This window comes from Anneissia japonica, unplaced genomic scaffold, assembly GCF_011630105.1.
Source record: "Anneissia japonica isolate Jap-2015-1 unplaced genomic scaffold, ASM1163010v1 scaffold573_len2283161_cov171, whole genome shotgun sequence".
NCBI lineage: Eukaryota > Metazoa > Echinodermata > Crinoidea > Comatulida > Comatulidae > Anneissia > Anneissia japonica.
In genome coordinates, this window is record NW_022719802.1 from 308067 (window position 1) to 329302 (window position 21236).

The 21236-nt window shown below is 34.8% G+C and overlaps 2 protein-coding genes across 5 annotated transcripts in view; both read right to left on the reverse strand.

Annotated features, from left to right (window-relative positions):
- The window catches only part of LOC117110985 (PWWP domain-containing protein 2A-like), a 23810-nt gene extending 18430 nt beyond the window's left edge, over positions 1–5380 (reverse strand). Inside the window, exons 1-3 of one of the 2 annotated variants that reach the window (XM_033253840.1) lie at positions 5151–5380; positions 3481–4870; positions 2688–2717 (exon numbers count right to left, since the gene is read on the reverse strand). In XM_033253840.1, the coding sequence (XP_033109731.1) occupies positions 3484–4870; positions 5151–5347 (1584 nt within the window). In that variant the 5' untranslated portion in view covers positions 5348–5380 and the 3' untranslated portion in view covers positions 2688–2717; positions 3481–3483. The remainder of the gene's footprint in view (positions 1–2687; positions 2718–3480; positions 4871–5150) is intronic. The other variant, XM_033253839.1, reaches the window with a different exon arrangement.
- Positions 5381–10347: 4967 nt separating this feature from the next.
- LOC117111027 overlaps positions 10348–21236 on the reverse strand; it is a 42273-nt gene continuing 31384 nt past the window's right edge. For all 3 annotated transcript variants that reach the window (XM_033253889.1, XM_033253888.1, XM_033253890.1), the window contains 9 exons: positions 19971–20074; positions 18890–19108; positions 18111–18183; positions 17647–17732; positions 16261–16463; positions 15114–15734; positions 14391–14493; positions 13136–13223; positions 10348–12750 (listed from right to left, as the gene is read on the reverse strand). In XM_033253889.1, the coding sequence (XP_033109780.1) occupies positions 12530–12750; positions 13136–13223; positions 14391–14493; positions 15114–15734; positions 16261–16463; positions 17647–17732; positions 18111–18183; positions 18890–19108; positions 19971–20074 (1718 nt within the window). In that variant the 3' untranslated portion in view covers positions 10348–12529. The remainder of the gene's footprint in view (positions 12751–13135; positions 13224–14390; positions 14494–15113; positions 15735–16260; positions 16464–17646; positions 17733–18110; positions 18184–18889; positions 19109–19970; positions 20075–21236) is intronic.

The window sequence follows — 21236 nt, forward strand, 5'->3', positions numbered from 1 at the left end:
GCTAACACGCCAAAGTATCATATAGCGCAATGTGTTCTGGGATACAGGGTCAGATCGTACTTCCGCTCAATTCGCGCGGTTTGTTTTGAAGGAGTGGATAGTTTACTGTTGTTAATCGATAATCTGCTTGCTTGTGAAATCATAGCCACATTCCTTTAATTTTTTGGCTATTTCTGCGTATATGGACGCATTTCGCCGAGTTCCATCTAGCCCCTGTTGGATGTTCTCCTCCCCCCAAATATTTATTAAGGCACGGGTCGCACCGTCGGTCCAGTTCATAATTGTAGGCCTACACACGTCCGAGCTTGTCAAAATAAAAGCAAAGAATGACAATCTGCGCTTGTTTTCGCCGTGCATTCTGAGAGAGCGGTAATTACAAAGAAATAATCATAATCTATTATGTAATATTTCAAACGCCCCGCGATACCAGTAAGCATTTTTATCAGTTATTGATTTCTCGGAATCTATCCAGCAACGCTTGATCTGTTTCTTATACTTATTGATAAAAATATTTTTCAAGAATGGTCAAATGTTAATATCAGGAATTTGCTATATCAATGCTATAAAATCAACTGGATTTAAACATAGTCTGCAAAACAAAGGACTTCATTTCATCCAAGACCTGTAACTAGAGGGAGAAGATGATCTTATTAATCAATGATGTGTCACTTATTTGAAGATTGTTAAAAAATGAACCATTTTGGTTAGAAAAACTGTATTGGTGAAGACATGATGAGTTACTCAATGGCATGAGTACCTAATCTGAATAGATGACTAAAATAAATGAAGGTAATAAAAATGGCACCAATTTTAGTTATTTTAGCCTGATAGAACCCACAATGGTTGAAGAAAATTTTAAGATGATTTAATTCTAGATGCCTGGAAATGGCACTAAAAGCTTTTTTAAAGGGGTCTTTCTAAACAAAATCATTGGCTTCTTTCCTGATGGGTCCTGACGGAAACACGTTGAATATTTAAATGAATATGGCTATAAAAATCATCTTTATTAGTGTTCACATTGTATTAATTCTGACCAAGACAAAAAGTAAATCTACCTTAATTTTCAAATCGTACAGCACTTGGATTTAAATACAACGTAGACCTTAAACTATTAGTAAACATATTGCACATACGTGGTCAGTCAAATTGTCGACATTGTCAACGTTCAGTACGATGTGTGCAGTTGGCATGAAAGATTCATGCGAGTTGTGGGGTTCGCAATGAATTTTTCAGCTTGGTAAAAAACTAGCTTTGTCAGTCTTCATGGGGCAAGCTTTTTAAGACTGTTCACACTGGACATTTTAAGATAAAACCAATTAGCGTCTTGGTTAGTTCAACTAGAAAAAGTCAAGTGCAAACAATGCTATAGTACAGTATCAAGAGAATTCTCCCTCTACTATTAATTCCCTACTACAGTATTTTGATGGCCTTGCTTTTAATATAATCGTATCCTCCAGCATGATACTTCTTGCTAAATTAATTCTTTAATTTAATTGAAAGATTTGAAATGTAGATTAGTCATTGTGCTGACCTTTATGGGGGGGTCAACACTTGGGGTGTAATATTAATTAGAGGTCAACTATTGAGATATAGGTAAACTGATAAAAAAATATGTATGGATGCTACTATGAAGAGCAAATTAATACACTGATGGTTAGGCAAGATTTTTATTTATACCTTGTTTAGTGAACCTGAACCTGCTACATGCCAATAAATGATAATTTTGAAAAAAAAAAATTATATTTGGCCAAATAGCGCACCTGCTGCCACAAAATAATTTTAAGTTAAGCTTTTCTTAATTTTTATCATGCCCGCCGCTGTCTAGAAATCTCAAAAAATAAGAAATGTATATTTCTTCATAAATATTTAAGCATTCATCCATCCCATACTACACTGTTTACATTCAACAATTTTTTTTTTTTACTTCTCCATCAGGATGTTTTTGGCAAAAACATTTGCTAATTAAAAAAAAACAAAATTTTATTTTTATTTTTTTCTGCTACCTTCTGATGATCTTTAAAAAAAAATAAGTTCGCAAAACAAGGTATGCAAAGAGTCTCGCCTTAATTGTGTGCCTGTTGGTCTCATATATAATTCCTAGTAATTATGATTTAGACCCCAACAAAGATTGTCATATTGCTAGTAATTTTTAAAACAGAAAATTAAGTTTGGAACATTTTGGTAATGAATGGAATTTCATGACTACTAAGGAAGATTAGTCACAAAAGCAGAATGCATGGCAAGTTATGATCAGGGATGAGTAGGATTATACAGTACTAAGGTTACAGTATAAATCCAAACATTCATTGTCAATCATTTTTATAATGAATTTTACTTCACATACTGTATACAAGTATTGTTGAAGTTTACTTGCCCATGACATTGCACTATGGTGAATTTTTCTCTGTGTTTTTTTCATTGTACTTCAAAAAGGTTATAGAATGTTGATGACAACATGGTCAGTTGAAATTGTACCATGGTGGTACCTCGATTTTGTGCATGTTACAGGTGACGTTGCAGTTGGTAACTGCACCATAATGGCGTTGTTCTATTGCTATGACTGAGTATAATTAGTGGCCTCTGTACCATAACTCTATCATAATGATGTTCATTAGTAATCTAGAGTGAAATGTGTGAATAAAAAGCCAATTCTGGAATTAAACACAATTTCTGATATCAGACTTCACCTTTAACCTCCATTTCACATAAAAAAAATCCTGAAAATAGAAAAAATTTAAGTGATAAAACTATCTGAAATCAAAAGCTAATAAATACGGTGACATGAATAAAATCTACATGAACATTTGTTAAAAAGAAGTAAGGTACATAGCAAACCCTTGGTGATTATGGCCTAGTTCACACTAGGTGAGAGATGAACATTTTTCATGCAGCTTGATCTCAGGCCTACGGTGAACCTGCTTGCGTTTAGTGTTTTAAACCAGGGCATTGGAGCAACCCGCCATGACCCTACATCCGACGTGATCTGTTCTATGTGAAGATGGTGACCAATTATAAAATGTTGTTATAGTCGAAAAAATTGTGCTTTTACAGACAACAATGTTAGAGATTGGTAGTCACAATAACTATGTTTGGATGGCAAAATTTATATTTATTTTACCATTTAAAAAATGAAGAATTCTAGACATTCACATTCAAGTGTAGGTTTACAATTATGCTGAAATAAATTGTAAACTCATGAAAATGGTTTTTTGAAACCGCATCATAGAATTGGGCATTCATAAACAATGTAAGCATTATCATTGAATTCAGTTGCTAAAAGCAATAAAACAGTATGTCAAAGAATAATCAAATCTATTATTGCTTGGAGAGCTGACAATACAAAATCATGAAAATGCTTCAAAAACAGTAATAACTTTTGAAATTGCAAATAACAGTATCTCACAGAATTGTGCATGCTTTAAGATAGCATAGAATTTAGTTATTGAAAGGATTTAGATGAACAAAGAAAACTATACAAACCTATTAAGGCTGGAGAGCTGACGTTTCAAACATTGTGTTAAGTGCCCGCACTTCAGGCGACAAAGCCAGAGCCTCTACGTTTGCCATCTTCACCGCTTCTTTGTAAACGCCACGCTTCTTCCGATTGTATCTTGAATTGTAATACTGTAGAAAAGGGAATAACTTCTCAACGTTGATGTACGATATTGTGTTAGCCGCAAACCATTTGATCAATGCCTCCTGATTCACTACTGTACCGTTGTCCTGTCGGCTGACATTCATTCTTACCACTCGACCTGGCCACCATGGGAAACCAACGATCTTTCCCCAAATGACATCTCCTATACACATTATACGTCCGTCATCAAGGACAACACGTGTTATGTTTTTCTTATGAACATTTACTTTGATGCGTGACAGTTTTTCTCCTTCCGCTGTTTTACCAGGATTGATCTCAATTTCTTCTACATCTGATTCTGAATCATCTGAATCAAAATCATAAACATCAATATTCTCCCCAATCAACTTCTGGTTGTCGTCATTAACATTCAAGTTAGCTTTTGAGTTGGTAGTTATGTTACCTTTCTTTTTTGTTGCAGTTGGCTGTTGAGTTCTATTCTCATTAGGTTTCTTTGTTTTTGAACGTCCATTTGGAGTCTGAACCGGCAATTGGGTTGAAAAGTTTTGTTGTTGGGAAGAATTTTTAGTAACAACTTCTTTGATCAAACCATTCTGTTTTGCAACTTTACTATTATTTTTTGAAGACTTAACACTGCAACCATTCACATTATGCTTGGGTTTGTACTTTATAGTAGGCCTTGTGTTTTTCTTTTGCACCTTTGTTTTGGCTTTTTGCAAAACTTTTTTTGCTCTGTCTAGTTTATTTTGTTGTTTAGAAGATGCAACAGACTGTGTAATCTTTGGAAGTTTTGCAAAAATGTCAGTTCCTTCTTTCTTTGGCGCAGCATACGATATCTTTATAACTTGTTTTTCATGGCATATTGTGTGCGTCTCTATACTGTCGGTTTTTTTCTTTTTATTTGTAGGACATTCATTTTCATGTTTACGTTTTATTGGCTTTTCCAATTTCACACTACTTGGATTGTCTTTTAAACTGTGCTTACAACGACTACATAGTAGATGTCTTGGTCTTAACCTAAACGGTCGTGTTCTTGTACTCATCCTCTGTTTTGGATAGCTGCAGTTGGTTCTGCCAGACAGTAGCAAAGGTCTTGGAGGTGATAGTGGTAGGTTTTGATAATAAGTTTGCCTGTAACCCAAAGTTGAGTGACCCTCTGTTGCTTGTGGGACGGTTGTTTCCATAACTGATGTCATGGACTTGTCTTCATCCAACTGAGTTGCTGTATTGTTGGTAACTGGCATCATTGCAGGAGTCACCCCAATTGGACCACTAAGATGTAAGATAAGACAAAAAAAGACATTCAAATAATCTGACAAAACAAGCATCAAATAAACAATAAACTACATGATTTTATGCACACTTATTAATTTATTATGTTTACACAAGCCTGATATTCTCCACTGGACACTCAGCAATACTAACTTAAACTAGGCCTAGCCTACTGAACTGTGTGTTGACTGCAAGTCCCACCACGGCCAGGCCTACACAAACAACAACATTGCAACAACCGGAGAAAATGCTCTTCGTGTTGTCAGTTGTTATGAATTACCTTTTCAATGCATCGATCAGAACTCCTCGAAATACTCGATCACCATGTCTCAGGCATACAACAAGAACATCGTTAAGAGATTCTTCAACTTCTACAAGATATACCGTGCCTTTCTGTGGTGCTTGTTTGCTGTCTTCAGTGGCCATTTTACCTAAGTTGGCCTCTACACTTCTCTCACAAAAAGCTACCGCACGCATGAAACAAAAATTCTCGGCGGCGAGAGATCTAGCAAAACACAAAATAGAGACATACGCATGCGCAGTTTAGAAAGGTGCCTATCCACCCGCGGGCCTTCTGAGGAGGAGGTGATCGAGAGAGAGTACCACATTCAAGATGAAGGGAAAGAGGAGGAAGACCCAGCAGGCCCGGGTCCCCCTAATTTTTTTCAAAAGAGGGAAAAAATAAAATTGTATTCAAATTTATATCTAATCAGTTTCACATAATTATATTTTTTGTAGTTTAAATTAAAAATTGAATGAATTCCTGGCGTAAGATAAATATAATTGTTGGAACCAACAACTTATGGTAAATGAGCTTTTGTCTTTGCTGACGTTTTGCATTTATAAAGCATGTCTAAAAACGAAAATTGATTAAAAAAAAAATAAAAATTGATAAAACGGTTATTTGGATTTCTTTTACACTAGAGGTTAAACTTCAAATTGAAAATGAATACGCATGTAACATAGATAGAGCAAATATGAAATGGTCACGTGTAAAAAATATTCTTCTGAAGGCGTTAGCCTAATTCCTTGCCTAATTATTTTTTTTCTGTGGTTTTGTAAATATATAAGCTTATTATTAAATTTTAATTAATTACAATGTATAATGTGAGAAATGTCTCTTTTTCTTAATTTTCAATTTGTGTGCATTGTAAACATTATGATATTGGTGCTGTAAATCACTTTGCTTATGATTGAAAATGTAAACCAAAAATAAAAAGGGAAAAAAGAAATAATGAAAATTTGGTAAATGGAAAAAAAAGGGAAAATAAAGAAAAAAAAAAGAATGACAGAGTGTGGAATGTATAAACAGAATGTCTATTGCAAAGGTACAGTACCGTAATTAAGTTAAAGAAAATGAAAAACAGGAGGAAAACAAAAATATTTAATAATAGGTACCGTACACTGACAGTAGTGTATGTGTGTTTGTTTTATTTGGGGTATGCTTTTTTACGTAGGCCTATGTATATATAGGTTATTGGTTGGTATGTGTGTGGGTGTGTGTTTGTTGGTGTATTTATGTATGTATTTGTGTGTGTGTGTGGGGGGGGGGGTGTACAGTATGTGTGTGTTTGTATAATATATATTGCATGTATGTATAGGCATGGAGGAAATGAATTACGGGAAATGTGCAATTTTCTCTTACTAAAATAAAGTATGCTTATGAAATTCAATTAATTTTTCTTTTAAATTTTTTTATATTGTAATGATGTATAAATACAAAATTGTTTTGAATTGTGAACGCATATGTAAATATTGGTACAGCATAAGATCACTGTATAATAGGAGAGAAAACGAAAAATTGAAAATCATGAAAAAAGAGGACAAATAAAGGTGGGTGATCCCCAAGAAAGACAAAAAAAAAAATGTTAATCAGAAAAAAAAAAAAAAAAATTGAATGAATTGTAAATAATTAATTTAATGCCCTTACCATGGGCGGAACCGGGGGGGGGGAACCGGGGCTCCCCCACTTTTTGGCAAAAAAATATATTATGTCTGCAGATGATTTTTGTATGATCGGAAAGAAATGCAAGAAAAGAAGAAGAAGGACGGGAAAAGAGAATGTTTATAGTCCCCGACCGAGTTACATTTTCTCGCAATTCACATTGGCGGATCTGGGGGAGGGGGATCATGGGTCCTGACCCCTCCCTTAGGCAACAAAAAAAAGGGAAAAAAATTCTAGCCCTACCTTTTCAGAACCCGTGAGTTGTTTTTTTTTCTTTTTTTTTTGATGTTACAATAAGAAAATTAGAATTTTTAAGAACATAAAAGTCATTAAAACACACTTCAAAATATGTCGGGAAAGCTCATTTCCCGCCATCTAGGAATCAAAATTTTCCCGGGGGAGAACCCCTGGACCACCCTTTCTTTTTGGGATTTATGGATTCATAGAAAAAAAAATCGTATGCAACTACTCAATATTTTTTATGTAGGCCTATGTATACACACATATAAGGCCTATCTGCTCTAATAGCAATGGGAAAATTTACCTGACCGTTTTCAAGAGGGGAAAACCTTGAATTTTGAAGAACTTAAACTAAAGTCGCTAAAAGATAGGCCTACTTCAGAAGTCGGGAAAGCTCATTTCCCACCATTTAGAAATCAACATTTTCCCGGGAAAAACCTGAACCTCCCTTTTCTTTTTGGGTTCATTGATTCATCATAATAATTTTCAACCGGGGGAAAACCTTGAATTTTGAAGAACTTAAAAACACCTCAGGAGTTGGGAAAACTCATTCCCCGCCTTCTAGGAATCAAAATTTTCAGGGGGGAGAACCCTGGACCCCCTTTTCTTTGGAGCTTATCGGTTCATTGAAAAAAGAATACCTATGCAACTACTCATTTTTTTTAATGTATGTATATACACACATAAGGCCTTGGCCTATTTCCTGTAATAACAATGGGAAAAAATTACCTGACCGTTTTCAAGCCGGGAAAACCTTGAATTTTGAAGAACTTAAAAGTAATTAAGACACCTCAGAAGTTGGAAAAGCTCATTTCCCGCCATCTAAGAATCAAAATTTCCCCCGAGGAGAACCCCCCTTTTCTTTGGAGCTTATCGGTTCATTGAAAAAAGAATACGTATGCAACTACTAATTTTTTTTTAAATGTATGTATACACACATAACCGGTCAATTTACTGTAATAAGAATGAGAAAGTGACCGTTTTCAAGCGGGGGAAAACCTTGAATTTTGAAGAACAAAGTCATTAGACACCTAGCTCTAAAGTTGAGAAAGGTCATTTCCCGCCATCTAGAAATCAAAATTTTCCAGGGGGACCCCGGATATCCCCTTTCGTTTTTGGGAAAAATGTTGACCCCCACCCCCTAGGTTTGATTCCAGATCTGCATGATTCATATTCCCATTTATCTTATAAGTGCCCCCCACCCCTCCCAAACTTTGAAAAACGTTCCGCCGGCCCTGCTTACTGTATGGATTGTATTATTAAACACAACCAGTGTATATATTTTTTTATTATTGAAACTTTAAAAAAAGAATATTATCTACTTTTCTTTAATGTATTACTATGTAATGTTTTTGAATGTTTTTTGCTCATGTCTCCGACTTTCTGCCCTGGAGATCTATACTAACTTAAACTAGGCCTAGCCTACTGAACTGTGTGTTGACTGCAAGTCCCACCACCCTACCTTCGCCTCCCCCCACCCCCTCATTTCCCCTCTATTTCGAATTCCTGGATCTGCCACTGAGTGTGATAATCACCTACACTGGTACCCCTAATAATAGATATTGAGCAGGGGCTCAAAACTTTTTTCATTTATCAACACATGACAACTAGTAGGCACGTAGGGGCCTAGTGTAGGCTACAGTGCCTTACATTTGAAAATATGAATGAAAATAAAATTCTCCATCACACTTTTGAATAGAGCCTTAAATTGATTTTTTTTGTAGTTAAATGTCTATAAATCAGTGAAAAATAGGCATATTAATTTTTTTTCCTAATCTCTTTACCGTGGTTAATTAACTTGATTTTAAAATGAGATATATTGTTTTTTTTGTTTTAAAGTTTTAGTGATTTTCATTGGAAGTTTGTGTATGTAATATAATAGTAGCGTAGGTTCTAAGAATACATTGAAATGCAGTTCTCTAATTGAATTACATTAATCAACACTATAGTTTAAACCGGTAAAGCTTGATTTAGGTAGTAGATTATAACATATTAAATGAGGAATTTACTACTGTCTAATAAAATTTTTGTAGAATATTTCACTTGAAGCCTCGGCACGCCATTTATTCGTTAAAAATACTTAGAATAACAATGACAAACATGCTTAAAAAATGAGCACATTTAAAATATCATGATGGAATTAGCGAAGACTCAAAAAGGGCTCAGTGGTGGCTCCAGAAATTTTCCGACAAAGGGTCCGACATGGGTGTGAACCAAGGAGGCGACTAGAGCCTCGGACCTGGTGCCGGCTTAAAACATATTATTATTATTATTATTAATATTAAAACTTTATTTTTACACGAAAAGCTTGTTTCACCCAGAGGATGTTATTCTACAAGGCCGTGTTGTCATTGAAATTGAAAAATAACAGTATATAAAAAAAAATACTAACACATAACAGGGGCGGATCCAGAAATGTCCAAAAGGGGGAGCCGGAAGGGGGGCCGATTGAGACAACACTGTCGTAGGTGGTCCGGGGCATGGCCCCGCGAAATTTTTGTGTTCTAGACGCCCGAACATAACATTTGAGGCATTCTGGGCTATCATTTTTTTCTTTTTCTCTCTTTTTTTCTTCTTTTTTTCTTCTTTTTTTCTTCTTTTTTTCTTTTTTTTTACCTCCCAAAAGGGGGGGCCGGGGCCGGGCCGGCCCCCCCTAAATCCACCCCTGCATAATCACAAAAAAAGACAAAATTACTGTATATACGAATACGAGATACAAAAAATGAAGGATAAACCAAAAATTTTACAAAAGTGTTTTAAATATTTTAACATTTGATGCATTTCCAACACGCTCATCCAGTGTGTTCCAGAGAATAGCACCACGGTAAGATAAACTTTTCTTTTTGTACCCTGGTAGGGTTCACGGGAGAGTTTTTAGAGCTTAGTATGGTCCAAATAGACCTTTCCGGAGTGTCAATCAAACTTAACAACTGACTAATCAGAACAGCGCTAGGAATACGCGCGCGTCTTACAAACACACGTGTTGTCCCACAAACGCACGTGTTCGCGTATGTTTTAACACTGCCGTCTTGTGGGACCTTAGCAACAATATCCAAGGGGCGGAGCTTAGCGGAAAGGTCCATTGTGCTTTTAGACTAAAACAATTGGGATTGGCAATCAAAATAACGTTATTTGGATACAGTATAAGCAAATAATATTTTTAACAAATTCCTGTGGCTATGTACGCTTGCGCTCTCGTTTTGTGGGACAATATCCAAGTGGTAGAGCAAAGTGGAAGGGTCGACTGTGGAATCAAACAAGTGTTAAAAAAAGCAAATGTACCACCAAACAATTGTGTTTCAGTAAATGTATTTACAATATTCACATCACAAAAATAAGCCCAAATACAAATACAATAACAGTGGCAGAATATCCTAGTCAAACTATGGCCAGAATAAATTAACAAATAATTATTGTAAAGTTCATAAATGTGATGATGGCTTATGACAACTGCAACTCACAGTTTTTCATTTGAATACAGAATTTCTTCAACATTGTGATAGAAATGTTGAAGAAATAAATAATTATGTACTCTGTCTTGAGCAAAAAAAAAAAACAAAAAACCAAAATTAAAATTTGAATGAATAAACATTTTCCTGTCAATTTATATAGTTATATAGTACATTTTTTATAATATTTGCATACCCCCTTATGGTAACCAACAAAGATTTTTGGATTAAATTATCTGAAATCAGCCTAACACTTTATTTTTAAAACTTTGTTTGTGGTTAGTAACTTATTTGATCCTTTAAAGTACCTATTCAATTTTAATTGCATTTTTGAATTTTACCCAAATTCTGTGGCAGACAGTACACCTTTAAAGCATAATTTATATTAATCGATCAAATAAGGAACACTTCATTTTATTCACGTCGGACTGCAAAAAAATCCACAATTCAAAGTTTAAATGACGGTATATAAACTAAATTATGTGTTCTTTTTGTAGATTCTTGCTTGCTTGCGGAAGGCTGTCCCGATTTCCAGGAGACTCCAGCGACTGCTGGGGGATTTGGGACCCCAGTACTAAAGAGATTATCTTACATGGTTATGTAATCATGTATGATAAGAATCCATGGCTTTACTCATTTTTGTATTAATATATTCTATGCTTGTTCAGTGTGGATTAGCAAAAGCCAAAAGGACATTGACAAAATTACGTCAAATGGCACGATATGTCCTTAAAGCATCCAGAAACACACCAGAAGAAGCTCTATATGGGGACCTAGGCTGGGACATACTTAGAGCTAAATACATTAATCATGTAATGAATTTAGATAAGCATAGATGGCCAAACTTTATGCTTAATACATCCCGTAGTCTAAATAGTATTGATGAGCCATGCTATAAACTGCTCTCTAGTTTCATTAAGACTTGTACTGATATAATGTTGGAAATTGGTTCAATCTTTGAAAATTCATGACTTGGAGTTGCATCCGATATGTGTTGGGTTAACGATTTCAAAGAGTTCATTCTTGATTCATATGTTTCTTTTTGGAATAGCGAAATGTTAAGAAAATTGTCACTTTTGAATATTCTTCAATTAAGAGCAGTCTGAATATGGAAAAATATTTACTTGGCCAGACAGATTTTATGGGTGCAAGCCTAAAATTCAAAATGAGGTCAAATACTCTTCAATTAGGACATAGGAGCTGTAAATGGGTACCCAATAGTGATGGCACTGCCAATTGCGTAATAATGGTGTTGAAGATATACAACATTTTTTATTCACATGTAATCAACTAAACACCATTAGAATTGAAGAATATCATGTTTTAGAAAATATGCTAGTTAATACTGATTGCCTAAATGTATGGGAGTATTTTATCACCAGTGACCTTTGTACTAATGAGTATTGTTGAAATATTTTCTCTTTTAGTTTTAGCTAATTTGATTATCTTGTTTTTTTGATGTCTTTCTTTTTGATTGTAATTTTTATATATTTTCTTGATAGGATGCACCACCCCTGTGGTTGAGTGCCACTGATTCAAAAGTGCATATCCAAATAAATTATTATTATTATTATTCCATTACCATTGTTTCTTAAATAGATCTGTTTTTAGCCTTAACACCATTCAATATAGTTTTTTAATTTAAAAAAATGGTACATTATAGTGATTTCAAATGGTATAATCTATTTGTTTTGTCTTGTTTATGCCAATGTGAATTTCTAGTTCTGTACATTTTCTTATCAGCGCTCCTGATGTGTGATAAACAATTTGCTCACCAGGGTGCATAAAATGTTAGGCACTCAGCACCTAATATTTCTTCAACTCAGTTGTGTATGTCAGTATGTAGCATCATTATCTGGACAAATTCCCAATCTTTTTTAGCCAGTTCCATGCAACTGCTAGTCTCTATTGTCCTATTAATTTTGCATCATTATCTGGACAGATTCCCAATCTTTTTTAGCCTGTTCCGTGCAACCGCCAGCCTCTATTGTCCTATTAATTTTGCATCATTATCTGGACAGATTCCTAATCTTTTCCAGCCTGTTCCGTGTAACCACGAGTCTCTACTGTCCTATTTTGCTGGAAATCATGCAAGATTGCTGCCATTGAGATCCTCTGTTCCAGATGGTTTGGTGAACTATACAAAAACAATCTGTTTCCGAAATTGAAGTCCAGTAATGTTGTGTTTGTGATCGGTACAAGTGGAGATGTCCCAACTTCTTCATTAACAAAAGAAAACAGTCGCTCTATATTTTAGAAAAGAATGAAGAAGAAATATATAATTATTATTGTAGTCAAAACATAAATTACTGTTTTAGTTTTTCATTATCCCTGCAACTACAGTAAAGCTCTGCTTGGATTTTGTCCTTTTTAGGCAACAAACCCAATGGAACAAAAGTACAATAATAATAGTCAAATGAATCAGCTTAAACAAAGGCATAGCAAAACATACCTGTGTTGCAAAAACCTGAACAAATCTAAATTTTGAAAATCACAACTTATTTTTGGCTTTATCATCACAGACTATGTAAAAAATATCTCTAATTTCTCTTTCGGAAAAATCTTACAAAAAATATTAAAACATTTTAGTTTTCAAATAAATAGAAAGTCTTGTTAATAATTTTAACTTACTTATTGGATGTCCATTGATTGTAAAGAATATGGATCCAGGAGGTAGCAGCAGCCCACATCCAAGGGTTGTGTTTCCATTCACTTTACACTATAAGAACATGATAAAATTAATCATCATCGTCATCATCATCATCATCGCCACCATCACCACTATCATCCCTAACACCTCCTCTCACCACCCACATATTTGTGCACTATTGGTGTATACTCTGCTATTTTATGGAAATACAAGGAGGGAATGACTTATTCAGTGTTCTATGGAAGTTGTGTTTCCACCCCTAAAAAACAAGAATCCCTGGATGCAATATACACAATCAGTGACTGGGAAACAGTTTCGTAGTGGTTATGTGATGTATAACAGGTATAACTTAAAGTGTGATCAGTGTAAAAGTATTGGAAAGGTAATGTTTTTTTTTTTGGTTTTAAAAACAACCGCCCACTGTTAATGTGTGAAATAAATGGTAAAAAAAGGCAATACGACTGTTCAAAATAGTGTTTATATACTAATTCTAGTGTTTTCTGTGCATTTTGGGATTCGGAAATTATGTGATCTTTTGTAAACCTTGAGTTGGTCTAAGAATTGCATGTCCGACTTGCAGTTCACAGATTGAACTCTTTTGCATACCTAAACAGGCTGTAGATATGCAGGGACCTAAGCCTAACATTAAAAAAAAAAATCAGTATATCTGGGGCCAGAAATCTTTCATAGCATTAGGAAACCATTATGGCAGTATTCTCAAGCTAAATTTCCAATCAATTTCGTATGGTTTACTGGCAGCTCAACCAAAATTATTCAACATCATGAAGTGCCTTACACTAACATCAGAAACATGCATTTCCCTATCTGGTGGTCTTTAGCGGCCGCCGATGAGAGGCTGGAGGGACACTCAGCAGCATGAAAAAAAAACAGCTGAACAAAGGGTGGATGAACTCCTTGGAGTCAACGGCCAACCATTCCTTAGTTTAAGGAGTAGGTTTTTTAGTTTCATAAAATAACATAAACTTTTTTCAAAATGTCAAACTCAAAGAGCTCAATCACCAAGCGCATAGAGGCTTTTTCGCATGATGCGCTATACAAATCCAACTATTATTATTATTACCAAGTGTAACGGCGTTGCCTGTTTACAATTTATATCCACTATAGATTATGTGATCTGAGTCGCTAATTGTGTCTATTGAACCAGCATGTATTTCCATGCTGCATGTAAGCCAATCACTTATAACCTACAAATTTTTATTAGGAAAAAAAAATTACCTGAATAGTACTGTCATCTGGTAGTTGTAGTGTTCCATCTGTGCTATAGATAACACAAACTTGGTCCATACCATCAATACTTGTGTATCCAACAATCACAGAGCTACAAAATCAAAACATCAGTGTAACACATTTCAAGAAAAATTAGTAAATGGTGAGGACAAAAGGCCCACTGATCTCTACTATAATGGCTGGATTGCTCATTGGTTGATATTTTAGAAGACACTGACACAATGTTCGGGAGCCTAAAGCACCACAAATACGTGATTACTGCATAAACATTTTGAGCCGGGGTGGCGATCAACAAGGCGCCGTCACTTGCGCTTTTGTAAACTGCACAGAAAGGCACATTGAGTGGTTAGATTGATGTGAAGAAAAACATTTCCAAAAATTTAAATATTTTATTAATAAATATTGCAAGAATTGTTATTTTTAAAAATAATTTAATCAAATTGCACATGGTGTAAGTGGCTTTGGTCTTTCCTGTACTGTGAGTGACCTGAGAAATCAGTCATTCTAGTAGAGATCAGTGAAAAAGGTTCCATGATTTCTTCTATCCTACTAAGTGTCACGACTCTGGAATCACAGCCTTCCCCTTCACCCACTACAATTTTCCAAATACTGTACTAGATTTATTCCTAGAAAGTGAACCGATAGCAAACTAGTTGACATGGTGTAAAACACATAGTAGAGAAGGTAACAAAAATTTAAAGCTGACATTACTTAGGTGAGTCTGCAGTCACTAATACTTCAAAATACAACGAAGGATCTGGATACTCATCACCAGCTAATGAACTTTGCACATCTCTGATTGGTTGATTAGTGTCAATATCATTATTGTCAAAGCATTCCTTTGGATGTTTTTCATTTTCAGGGTTTATCGTGACATGATCAGGGCAGTTAAGAGATGTTTCATTAGAAGCTGCAAGAGTGGGAGAATCTCTTGCAAGTTCTTGATCCACTTCACCAGGTGAAGATGTAGTCTCAGAATCCACTTTGGAAAGGATCTCTCCACCATCATTCTTAAACGGTATGGCACCTTGTTTGTCTCCTCCTCCCATTTCTGTCATACTATCCTTGATAAGAATCTCCTCATCCTGGTCCGTCCAGATGGCCATTTCTTCTCCACATCCATTAACCTCTCCAATCAATGTTTCATCTTCAAGGTCTTCTGTCAGAATAATGTCCTCCTCTTCCTCATCAAATGCATCCTTATCGTCGAGGTCTTCAAAAGGAATCCACCAGGAAACTCCAGGCACGTCATGGTAACGAGATGAAAATGAAACAGGTGTGGAGATGATTTCGCGGTAAGCAACGTAACCGACGGGCATAATGTTAGCATACCTACAAAAACAACAAAAGTAAAGAGCCTTTTAAGTATTTTAATCAGCATATATTTTTCAGTACAATACATCCATTAGACCTGACAATATGAATGTTGAATTAAATAATGGCTCTATTTTCCAAAACAGTGGCTGAAGTGACTTGACAATACTTTTTAACTATCTCAACTAGATATTGTTTGAATGTTTGCATGGTGAAGTAATAATATCTTAATGCTTGCGGTACGCCACATAGATAGTTCCGAAAAGAACTGTTGAACAATTCTTTTCAGAACTACCTACGTGGTGTACCGCAAGCATTAATATATTATCTCAACTAGGTTTCTGTAGAGCTAGCATAGTACTGGCTTTGTTTGTGGTCACCAGCACCACCTGGGAGCAAATTTGGTTAGGCTCAACGCTTGCCTTCGGCTGGACCTAGCAACAAAATATTCTTTGCGGTGTCATCTGACACACATGCAGCTAATGCACATCATTCAAGTAGTTTACAATTTTTATTAAAGTATGTGAATTCTTTTAAGAAGTACCTGAAAGGCCTGTCACCAAAATTAAAAGCAATTTCCTGATTGGTTGATAAAGAGCATGCTGGGTAGAAGCATCTCTTCAGATCTATATCTACAAAGGCCACACCCATATTCAATCCTCTTAGCCAATAAGAGATGTTCCCATGCTTGTCAATCAAGCAGCTGATGATGTCACCTTCTTGCCACTGCATTCCATAGTCGTTGCTCTGTTAAGAAAATGATATTCAAATTGCTTTTTTTCATATTCAAAATTGCAAATTCATTCAAATCAAGATTCAAGATTCAAAATTCAAAAAAACTTTATTGCAAATTTAAGGAAAATTTGAAGTGTACAGAATAATTCAATGAAACAAAATTAAAAATGTTGAAATTATTTAAAATACTCTAGTTAAATTTATCAAAATAAGAAAACCGGACACATTACAACATCGAAAATACAAAAGGGAAATGTACAAAACTTGAAAAACAAAAACCATCAAAAAGGGCATAAATAAGGGAGACATACAAACAAGCAATTTTAATTCTTCTTTCTGTGGAGATAGGAGTTTAAATAATACTCTTCAATCCGATCTTTGGCTAACGATCTTCTCCAAATCATTTTGCATTTCCTTTACAACTCAAGGGTAGATAATTCTTAGTCTGTCACATTTCCTTTTGCCTTCAGGGGTGGATCCAGAATTGTTCAAATGGAGGGGCATTTGTATTCTTTTTATTTTTCTTAGTTTAATACATAACATTGATATGCACTGAAATGTAAGCATTTAGTGTCAAAACAAGGAGGACATCTGTCCCCTATTGGCCCCATTGGATCCGGGCCTGGCATTCTCGGACCTGTGACAGTTAGTCCAGCATAGGCTTCAGCATGATTCTGAGATGTCTTATAATAGCCGCCACCATCTTATGTCTTTTTTGAGTTGGTTTTTGCAAAAAAAAGTCAGCACTTGTAAATTTCTTTGGCTGAAGTATCTTAATACCTTTTCTTGGGCAGGTAAATGCATTTTAAAAATAAATTTCAAATCAGCAGTCTAGCCCCTTGTTTTCAGTTTTTAAAACATGGATTAGTATTTTACACCAGTCAAAATTAACAATTGGTGAGGTATTTAGCCAACTGGGTCAAAGATACATAATGCTAATATTAATATATATTATATTATTATATTATATTATTATTATATTATATTATATTATTATATTAATATTATTTATTAAACAAATCAAAATTGATTTTAGTAGTGCAAGTGAGAGATAACAATACCTCATTACAAATAATAGAACTGGTATGTCCAGGTAAATATTAATGAAGTGGGCATAGAGTATATAATTATTATATTGACATTCACTTCTGCTATAAAATTGTACTTGAAAAATTCAACCAAGAAATGTTCTTACCATCAGTTCTGTGATTGGTCCACTCCAGAGTTTACATCGAGCCCCATCAAACGCATAAGATTCAGTATCATCTCCAATACCAATTCCTAAACAATTTAAATAATGGGGAGGAATCTTTAAAAATGTTGAAGACTTAAGTTGTATCAATCAATTCTTTAGCCTCATACTGAGAACATTACTAGCACATTGTAAAGTGTAAATTATTCTGATGAAAAAATACATAATAATTGATATGGTAAATGAATATATCTCATGATTATAAGAAGAATGAGGCATATATTACTAAGTGTGACTCTTTAAAAAGCATAATCCTAAATAATCTTCCCATATCTTAAAGTCTCATAATTAGGATGAGTGGTTGAAAAAAGCATTTGACATGATTTTACCAGGACCTGAAATGTTAAAAAAGCAAGAATGTTAACCACCGAGTTGCCATCAGTGCTGTGTAATTATTAATATGCTACCTTTTTCTGGCTCTAATGCAGAATGTTTAGTTGCAAAACCAATCTGTACTATTCCTGAAGATCGTAGTTCAACCTAAAAAAACAAGAAACAAAAGTGGTGAAAGATCCATTCAGACCTTTCGTCCCTGGTTTCTTTCCATCACTGCTCTCTTTGTGTGTTGCACCATCTCTCAGGTGAGATGTTTAAAACGTTAATATTGTGTGCAGTATGGCATATGTAGACTTCAAAGTACACAGTTGGATTGGATTGGATTTATTTGGTGTAAACACAAAGGACAGCCCATGCAAGTCTAGAAGAAGACTTATTTCCAGTGGGTCCTTCTGGTGGTATTTGGATAGTACACCAGGAGACAATTACCTACTCTTTTCCGAAGAGCGTAGTGCGTTCTTTAACGTGCACATGGGAAATAAATAAGCAGAGGCTAACAGCTTAAACGTCTCATCTGAAAGACGGTGCGCTACTGTAACTTGTATTTCAGCCCTCCATCTGAAACACCAAAAGAGACAGCAATGGGAATTGAACCGTGGACCTTGAGATGTCCACGGTTCAGTGCACACACAGTGGCTACCACCAGATTAGCCCACTGAGCTAAGCTGCTGACTCCTTCAAACAGAGCAGGGGTTTTTCTCCTTGTGTACTGAATATTTTTAGCATCAGAAGTACATTACTGGAAAAAGCATTGTAACTTTTGTTAAATATCCTTGAGTGTTTTGCACAAAAAAATTTAATCCAACATGAAACTGAAAATGCAACATTCGAGTACTGTATCATACCATACCTCAAAGTACCATCCATTTGGTAAAATTAATCCTTGACTCGGTACAGCAACATTGGCCAGAATGCTTTCAAATGTCCAGCTATCATTGCGCACTTCCAGTGCATTTGCGCTAAAGATCAGAGCCGGCGTTTTAGTAGTGAGATCCAATCGCACGGTATTGTTCGCTGAAGAGCTTAGGTCTACTGCTGACAACAGTGACAAAGTTGACGAAATAGCAAGCTATGGAGATTCAAAAATATCAAATTTATTGGAATCCTCTTCCTCAGGAATAATTCATGCTTAATAATAATATATTTTAGATAATAAAATACATGGAAAACTACAGAGTATTAAGAGAAATATAAGGTGAAATAAAGTCCTTCACATATGCGAGTACAACAAATTAGACAAATAATCATAAAGATATATGCAGAAAAGATCTAAACTTTTCTTTATTGCACTAAGATCATATGTTGTGATGAAGATGACTTATCAAATATTCTATTATGGTAATTCTAAATATCTGTTTTACTAATTCTGTAATATTTTAAAGATTTCCAAGGGATATGAGGCTAGAATGTGAGTCTTTATCTACCACATTATAAAATGACTAAGAAAGTCAATTAATTTTGTTAAGGCGTCTAATACACAATACTATAAACCAGTCACTTGTTGCAATAATCAATGTTTAGTAATTAATATAGAGTTAAACAGTAAAATGAGAGCAATAAAATGCTAAAAGAATCATTTAAATCCGACAATTTTTAGAAATCAGCCTTAAAAGTTAATGATTTCGGGCATTTCTAATTCAAAAACCATCACTAAATCGTTAAAAATTGTTGTTTTAACATAGAAAAGAGGGAAACTAACAGCATATATGATGTATAGATATACAAAAGTTAGTTTAGTGCAATAAAATAGATTTCAAAAATGGTGACTTTCTAGCATGTTTTGGTCAATATCTCTGAAATAGCGATGAGTGACTGGTTTGGCTGGTCTTTGCCACATCTGAACAAAATACATTCAAGTGTAAATCAAATATTTAGACCAAATGTTTTCAGCAAGATTGTGGTCTTTTTTATGAATACAGTAAAGTACTTACACTAATAGAATTCTTTAAATTGTCTTGACTGAGAAGAAGCAAAGCCCACAGAAGATGAGCAGTTCCTGTTTTAATCAACATCATCTGAACAACCTTAAATAAGTCTAACAAAATATAAAATAAGATGTACAATAAAACATTACATTTTCATAAACATGATAATAAAAATATATAATAATAAATAAGTATAGGTGTAATTTTGCTCTACCTGATGTGGAAATGTACTGAATACTCAGTACGTGTGAAAACAATTGCGAAAAAAATCGCAAGCTGTTCTCGGGTGGGACTTAAACCCACGATCTCTAGATCACTAGCTTGGCATCATACTTCTAGACCGCAGAGCTTGTGCCTGATGGCCAGGGTTGAATGCGAGTCCAAGTAAGCAGCGGGTACTGCAATGTTGATAGTAATTGTTATGTCCACGTCAAGTAGGGCAAAATTACACCTACACTTGATTCTCCTGACTCAAATTGCCTATTGTTTACAGTGTTCATCCCTGCGACATATGCAACCGCTACAGTTTTGAAGAATACAAATTTGTTATAGATTTAACTAACATTTTAAGGACAAGTTTGCAAGTGTGCTTCCATCATGAGGGAAGATAAGGAAAAAAGAGAAGCCTATGTGGCAATGTATCAGGATAAAGGGGTAAAATATTCACATACATATGTGCATTGTGCTTCACTAAATGATGTGGTGGAAGGGATCTTTCAGAGTACCGGTTCCTTTAGAAGCCTAAATATTGATTCTTAAAATGTGTAACTTGTGGGTCATGCCAAATTGGTGCTGTCAGGGTATAGTAAATAACAAGTCCACTGCCCTCAAGGAGGGTTTGCAAGAGTTGAGAAGGTAAACAGAAAAGAATCAAATAGCTTTTCAGCCTTGAAAAATCAAATGAACTCTTTTTAATATATACTGAATTTTTTTATTGGAGGAACCTTAACTGCAACCAACAATGCATCAACCAAATTACAAGCTATCAAATCCAGCTGAAGTCTTTCTCTGAAACTTGTCAATTTCCATTTCTGAATTACATCATCAGGGTCATGAAATGATTGATACAAATTGGAAGATTACAATTTACAAAGTAAGAACACAGTGAAGCATTTTGACTAATTACTGACTGATTCACAGAGAGAGCATTTAAAATAGAAATATTCTATTAAATACTGACCACTGCTATCAAAGATTTCAGAAGGGGTTTAAGGACAGACGTTTAACATTTTCTAAAGTCAAATAATCTCACAACTCTTACGGACATAAATA